This window comes from Hypomesus nipponensis, chromosome 21 (assembly GCF_054491055.1).
Source record: "Hypomesus nipponensis isolate SF chromosome 21, ASM5449105v1, whole genome shotgun sequence".
NCBI lineage: Eukaryota > Metazoa > Chordata > Actinopteri > Osmeriformes > Osmeridae > Hypomesus > Hypomesus nipponensis.
The window spans coordinates 1,983,560-1,991,573 of NC_140381.1; the positions used below are offsets into that span (position 1 = coordinate 1,983,560).

Below are 8,014 nucleotides of genomic sequence, written 5' to 3' on the forward strand. Positions count from 1 at the left end.
TTTTCCTAGAAACTCTTAAAAGTAGGATTCAAGTTTGTGACTTATGACTGACTATGGGAACTGATTAGGATTGTGCCCTGCCATTCTATAACAGACAGACAATATTTGTGTGCGGTGGGCAGATGACTGCAGACACTGAGTGCTAATGTTTATCTCATACTTTTTTTTCTCAGGGCTTCCTGTCAGGTAAAAGTCTGATCAGAAGCATGTGGCGCACAATGATGATGTCAGAGGGTTTGCTGTTGTTCCTGTCCATACAGGCTGTCACCTCTGGTAGGTTTCTGTTTTATATTACACTGCAGTGTAACCACATTAAAACACTTCCCCAATGGTCTGAGTACAGAAGTGTCATGCAGGGGAATGACAGAAAGTGACCAAACAGTCTCAGACTCTCTTAAATTCGATGCATTCAAAAGGATGCATGAAAGGTCAAAGACAAAAACAGTATTTCGACGACCGTGTGAAATCTAGGAACGTACCAAGTAAACAATTACCGACAAGTCAGGTTTGGTCTGTCATTACAGCGAATTCTACTCTGAGATTGGTCAACGGTTACCCCGACAACGCCTGCTCTGGCAGAGTGGAAGTCTACCACCTGGACCAGTGGGGGACGGTGTGTGACGACTACTGGGGTCTGCAGGAGGCCCAGGTGGTGTGCAGACAGGTGGGCTGTGGCCACGCCGTGTATCCCATCACCAATGCTAGATTCGGCCTTGGTAACGGGGCGATCTGGCTGGATAACGTCAGGTGCTCGGGGTCGGAGTCCTCCCTGGCAGAGTGCAGCCACCAAGTCTTCGGCGCCCACAACTGCTGGCACGGTGAAGATGCCGGGGTCGTGTGTGAGGGTGAGTGTGAATGAGTAAATGCTTAGTCATCAAGGTTTTATTGATTTGAGCCAAGGAAATGAGGACAGGGTAACACGTGTGATTAAATGGTAAAGTTACAATTCATGCATTCATTTATTCCATCTTTATTCAGTATTTTTTAAAATTTTGTGATCGTGTTTCAATTTTTCATGTTTAATCAGTGTTTTGCATTTAAATGTACTAATGGAATATCACCCTATACTCCCTGATTTAACATTTAAGTACTCATTTAAAGTTCATTCATCAATTTAATTAATTATTCATGAATACAATCTTTCAGCAAAAAGGAAGCTTTCACATTCAATTTCAATATATTCCTCTCAATGCAACTACCTATGAGTCAGGATTTGTGTCTGCTGTTACAGCCAGTGCTCCTCTGAGATTGGTCAACGGTTACCCTGACAACGCCTGCTCTGGGAGAGTGGAGATCTACCACCAGGACCAGTGGGGGACGGTGTGTGACAACGTCTGGGACCTGCATGATGCTCAGGTGGTGTGCAGACAGCTGGGCTGTGGCCGCGCCCTCTCTGCCCCCACCAGGTCCAGCTTCAGCGAGGGCAGCGGCCCCATCTGGCTGGACGGCGTGGGCTGCTCGGGGTGGGAGTCCTCCCTGATGGATTGCCGTCACCAAGGCTTCGGACCCCACAACTGTACCCATCATGAAGACGCAGGGGTGGTCTGTGAGGGTGAGTGTGAATGGGTGAATGTTGAGGGGCCAATCTCTTCAACTAAGGGTGTGGTTAGAAACATTTGACAAAACACCTCACAAGTTGTTGGATTCATAAATTACATTTATTCATTCATTCATTTCACATGTATAATTCCCTTTTGAACACATTTACTCACGTATATACCAACATTGTTCAATCACTCTCACTATTTCCCTTTTGAGGTTTATTTATTCTTTTAATTATTTTAGTTTGTGTTTTGTTCACTTATGTATTCATTTACTTTCCCACTTTATTGATGAATTCCTTTGTTACTCGTTCAGTTTCAACACTGTACACACAGCTACTTCAACACGCATATGTCTTCTTCTTCCCTAGTGGGTCAAGTGATCTCCATCTTCACATCATCTCCCACCCCGGATGACAGTGACCCTGTCACCCCCACCCTAAAGCCCTCCAACTCCACCGCCATGGAAGGGGAGCTGCGTCTGGCTGGGGGGAACAGTTCCTGTGCTGGCAGAGTGGAGATCTACCACCGGGGCCTGTGGGGGACGGTGTGTGATGACATCTGGAGTCTGAACCATGCCCAGGTGGTGTGCAGACAGCTGGGCTGTGGCCAAGCCCTCTCTGCCCCCACCAGGTCCAGCTTCGGCCAGGGCAGCGGGCCCATCTGGCTGGACGACGTCAGGTGCTCTGGGTCTGAGTCCTTACTGATAGACTGCAGCCATCGGGGCTTCGGCTCCCATGACTGTAGTCATGGTGAAGACACCGGGGTTGTCTGTGAGGGTGAGTAGGAACCAGTGTCTGATTGTTGACCAGTTGATTTAATGATTTAATTCAAAAAGTGTTCACTTTTTGCAACTCAAAAAAGATTCCTTCTTAAATGTCCCTAGTTAGTAGCTTTACTTTATTAGCTTAACATTTTCATATATTTTGGGAAATTTGCATTTATTATGTTAGCTGTCCTTTTATGTTTTGAATTATCATACAACTGTATGCCCATGTTTCTCCCCCAGTTATTCAAATGGTCACTTATCCTGCCAGCTCTACCTCCATACCCAGCATTATTACCCCCTCCTTCACCTTCACCTCCACCCCCAGACCCAACAATTACTCCACCACCTTGAAATCCAGCTCCACACCCACCTCTCCTCCCATCACGTCCACACCCACCTCTCTTCCCATCACCTCCAAACCCACTTCTCCTTCTAACACCTCAACACCCACCTCTCCTCCCATCACCTCCACACCCACCTCCAGACCCTCCTCTCCTCCCATCACCTCCACACCTACCTCTCCTCCCATCACCTCCATACCTACCCCTCCTCCCATAACCTCCACACCCTCCTATCCTCCAATCACCCCTACAGCTACCTCTCCTCTCATCACCACCACACCCACTTCCACACCCTCCTCTCCTCCCATCACCTCCACACCCACCTCTCCTCCCAAAACCTCAACACCAACCTCTTTTCCCATCACCTCCATACCCACCTCTCCGTCCATCACTTCCACCCCCACCTCTCCTCCCATAGCCTCCACACCCTCCTCTCCTCCAATCACCTCTACAGCTACCTCTAATCTCATCACCACCACACCTACCTCTCCTCCCATCACCTCCACACCCACCTCTCTTCCCATCAACACCACACCCACCTCTCCTCTAATAACCTCCAGACCCTCCCCTACACCCGTCACCTCCACACCCACTTCTCCTTCCAGCATCTTAACACCCACCTCTCCTCCAATCACCACCACACCCACCTCCACACCTACCTCTCCTCCCATCACCTCCACACCCACCTCTCCTTTCATCACCTCCAGACCCTCCTCTCCTCCCATCACCTCCACACCCACCTATCATTCCTTCACCTACACACCGACCTCGCCTCTCATCACCTCCACACCCACTTCTCCTCCCATCACCACCACAACCACCTCCATACCTACCCCTTCTCCCATAACCTCCACACCCTCCTCTCCTCCAATCACCTCTACAGCTACCTCTAATCTCATCACCACCACACCAACCTCCACACCCACCTCTCCTCCCATCACCTCCACACCCACTTCTCCTGCCATCACCACCACATCCACCTCCACTCCCACCTCTCCTCCCATCACCACCACACCCACCTCTCCTCCCAAAACCTCAACACCAACCTCTTTTCCCATCACCTCCATACCCACCTCTCCGTCCATCACTTCCACCCCCACCTCTCCTCCCATAGCCTCCACACCCTCCTCTCCTCCAATCACCTCTACAGCTACCTCTAATCTCATCACCACCACACCTGCCTCCTCACCTACCTCTCCTCCCATCACCTCCACACCCACCTCTCTTCCCATCAACACCACACCCACCTCTCCTCTAATCACCTCCAGACCCTCCTCTACACCCACCACCTCCACACCCACTTCTCCTTCCAGCATCTTAACACCCACTTCTCCTCCAATCACCACCACACCCACCTCCACACCTACCTCTCCTTCCAGCATCTTAACACCCACCTCTCCTCCAATCACCACCACATCCACCTCCACTCCCACCTCTCCGTCCATCAATTCCACACCCACCTCTCCTCCCAAAACCTCACCACCCACCTCTCATCCCATCACCTCCACACCCACCTATCATTCCTTCACCTACACACCGACCTCTCCTCTCATCACCTCCACACCCACTTCTCCTCCCATCACCACCACAACCACCTCCACACCTAACTCTCCTTCCATCACCTCCGGACCCTCCTCTCCTCCCATCACCTCGACACCTACCTCTCCTCCCAACTCCTCCATACCTACCCCTTCTCCCATAACCTCCACACCCTCCTCTCCTCCAATCACCTCTACAGCTACCTCTAATCTCATCACCACCACACCAACCTCCACACCCACATCTCCTCCCATCACCTCCACACCCACCTCTCCTTTCATCACCTCCAGACCCTCCTCTCCTCCCATCACCACCACATCCACCTCCACTCCCACCTCTCCGTCCATCACTTCCACACCCACCTCTCCTCCCAAAACCTCACCACCCACCTCTCATCCCATCACCTCCACACCCACCTATCCTTCCTTCACCTCCACACCAACCTCTCCTCTCATCACCTCCACACCTAACTCTCCTCCCATCACCTCCAGACCCTCCTCTCCTCCCATCACCTTGACACCTACCTCTTCTCCCAACTCCTCCATACCTACCCCTTCTCCCATTACCTCCGAACCCTCCTATTCTCCAATCACCTCTACAGCTACCTCTAATCTCATCACCACAACACCAACCTCCACACCCACCTCTCCTCCCATCGCCTCCAGACCCTCCTCTCCTCCCATCACCACCACATCCACCTCCACACCCACCTCTCCTCCCATAACCTCCACACCCACCTCTCCTCCCATAACCTCCACACCCACCTCGCCTTCCATCACCTCCACACCCAGCTCTCCTCCCATCGCCTCCAGACCCTCCTCTCCTCCCATCACCACCACATCCACCTCCACACCCACCTCTCCTCCCATAACCTCCACACCCACCTCTCCTCCCATAACCTCCACACCCACCTCGCCTTCCATCACCTCCACACCCACCTCTCCTCCCATAACCTCCACACCCACCTCGCCTCCCATAACTTCCACACCCACCTCTCCTCCCAAAACCTCCACACCCACCTCTCCTCCCATAACCTCCACACCCACCTCGCCTTCCATCACCTCCACACCCACCTCTCCTCCCATAACCTCCACACCCACTTCTCCTCCCATCACTTCCAGACCCTCCTCTCCTCCCATTCCCTCCACACCCAGCTCTCCTCCCATCGCCTCCAGACCCTCCTCTCCTCCCATTACCACCACATCCACCTCCACACCCACCTCTCCTCCCAACACCTCAACACCAACCTCTTCTCCCATCACCTCCATACTTACCCCTGCTCCGATCATCTCCACACCCACCTCTCCTTTCATCGCCTCAACACCCACCTCTCTTCCAATCACTTCCACATCTACCGCCACACCCTCCTCTCCTCCCATCACCACCACACCCACATCCACACCCACCTCTCCTCCCAAGACCTCCACGCCCACCTCTCTTCCCAACACCTCCACTCCCACCTCTATTCCCATCACTACCACAGCCACTTCCCCTCCCATCACCTCCCTGGTACCCACCACCCCTTCAGGAGTGGAGGGAGAGTTACGTCTGGCTGAGGGCTACAGTTCTTGCTCTGGCAGAGTGGAGATCTACCACCAGGGCCAGTGGGGGACGGTGTGTAACCACAGCTGGGACCTACAGGATGCCCAGGTAGTGTGCATACAGCTGGGCTGTGGCAGCGCCCTGTCTACCCTGACCAGTGCCAGATTCACCCTGGGCAGCGGCCCCATCTGGCTGGATGATGTCAGGTGTTCAGGGTTAGAGTCGTCCCTGACAAACTGCAGCCATCTGCCCTTTGGCGCACACAACTGTGGTCATGGAGACGATGCAGGGGTGCTTTGTGAGGGTGAGTGTGAATGGGTTAATGCTAAGCAATGTAGCTTTTCATCAAATATTTCATAAGGTTTTTTTTAAATGTAATCTATCATTTACTAAAGCATTTCTTCAGTTGATCATGCACTTTCAAGCTCATATACTATACATTTATATATAAATATATTTTGTAAAGTGAAATGAAAAAAATCTAAATGTCTTTGGTCATTCATTTCACCTGAATTAATTCATCATCTTTAGATTTTTGGGGGTAAATTGTAAATATATTCTTTCAGACTAATGCTTTCCCTTTTTACTCTTTACATTTTTCTCAATTTATACCTTTAGAGACTGGCCTGGATTTGATAAGACCATACCTGGTGTAGGTTAACACACACACATACACTCACACACACACACTAACATCACACACACACTGACATCACACACACACTGACACTACTTTGACCGTGTTGTTTTGTGGTTCCATCCTATCTTGCCAGGCTGTCAGGCAGTGGTCCCAAGGCCAGGGCCTCCATGTCCCTGTTCCCCAACTCCAGCTACACAGCTCCTTACCCAGCAGGCCCGGTCACTCTGCCCCTGGGCTCCATCCTGCATGTGGGCGTGTCTGTTGAGGAGATTGAATGCTTTGTGGTCGTTCTGGAGGACTGCTACGCCACCCACTCCCCTGATCCTGATGACCTCCTGAAATACTTCCTCATCCAGCACAAGTATGTGATCCTGTATATTGATGTGTGTGAATGTGTGTGTTTGTCTAAGACCCCTGTTCCACCAGGTGTCCTACCGACCATCGCCAGGTGACCGTGGAGGAGAGTGGCTTGTCCCTCCAGGCTCGCTTCTCTGCGCTGCTGTTCCTGTTCCAGGGGGACTACAGGGACGTCTACCTGCACTGCAGCCTCAACCTGTGTGACCAGAGGAACTCCTCCTGCTCTCCTGTGAGTCCTCCCACCCTCCTTCCTGGTCTCTCTGACTTTCTTTACACATTTTCTGGTCACTTGACTCTCTGGACTTTCTCATTCTCTCTGGTGTCTCTGACTCTCTGGTCTCTCTGATTCTCTGGTCTCTCTGACTCTCTGGTGTCTCTGACTCTCTGGTCTCTCTGATTCTCTGGTGTCTCTCCACAGATGTGTTCAGCAAGGTCTTTTCGCTCTGTCGACAAACTCGTACCCCTCAAGCCCGTCACCATTGGACCAATCACCTTTGGGTATAAACCACAGCCATAACGACTCATGATGTTGTCATGGTAGCAGTCTCCCTGGTGACACTGTGTTTGTCCCTGACCTCTGACCTCCAGGGGGGCAGAGTGTGGAGTGAGCTGATGAAGTCACACCTCCCTCAGAATGGCTTCATGACCGTCCCTATGACAACCAGCCCAGGCTCTCCTGTCTTCTGGAAAAGAAAAAAAAACGGAAATAAAATAATAATAAAATGGAAAGGATGACAGAATACCTGCATATAAATCACTATTTTATATAGTCGCTATAATATACAGCTTTATATTGTGGATCAGTTACTGAAGATTTGCACTTTCTAAGTAGTCATTTTATATGTGGGAAGAGTTGGGACACTAGTATACTAAATAAACGCAATACTTTTCCTGTATTTTAATCATGTATCTGGAACCAAAGCAGGGATCTGTGTCTAGAAATGATCAAGGCTTAGTGGAATCTGTCTCTAATTAATAAATTAAATAAAACTGTATTTGAATACAGGAATTGTTAACCATATTTTACAACAGTCCTCCAAGGTGATGACAGATACAACTGTTTCAAAATCCATAATACAGTTAATAATTATAGTAAATGTAACTACAGTCCACCATCTACAAAAATACCAATTAGCAACTGATACTGTTTATATGTTGTGTCAGTATCAATATTCAAGATCTGTCCAAACAACATTTCTTTCTACTAAACTGCGACTCTCAATGTTTACACTAGATGGCAGTCTTTAACCAACGTTGTAAACATGAAACATTATGTTGCTAACTT

At 50.2% G+C, this 8,014-nt stretch overlaps 1 protein-coding gene across 1 annotated transcript; it reads left to right on the forward strand.

Annotated features, from left to right (window-relative positions):
• The first annotated feature begins 206 nt into the window (after window positions 1-206).
• Window positions 207-7,453, forward strand: LOC146237358 (uncharacterized). The gene is made up of 12 exons (XM_084685910.1): window positions 207-263; window positions 506-845; window positions 1,232-1,552; window positions 1,913-2,324; window positions 3,212-4,090; window positions 4,682-4,790; window positions 4,923-6,036; window positions 6,351-6,384; window positions 6,506-6,733; window positions 6,799-6,958; window positions 7,148-7,227; window positions 7,318-7,453. Exons 1-12 carry the CDS (start codon window positions 207-209, stop codon window positions 7,340-7,342), a joined length of 3,759 nt encoding a protein of 1,252 aa, XP_084542036.1. The 3' UTR covers window positions 7,343-7,453.
• The last annotated feature ends 561 nt before the right edge of the window (window positions 7,454-8,014 follow it).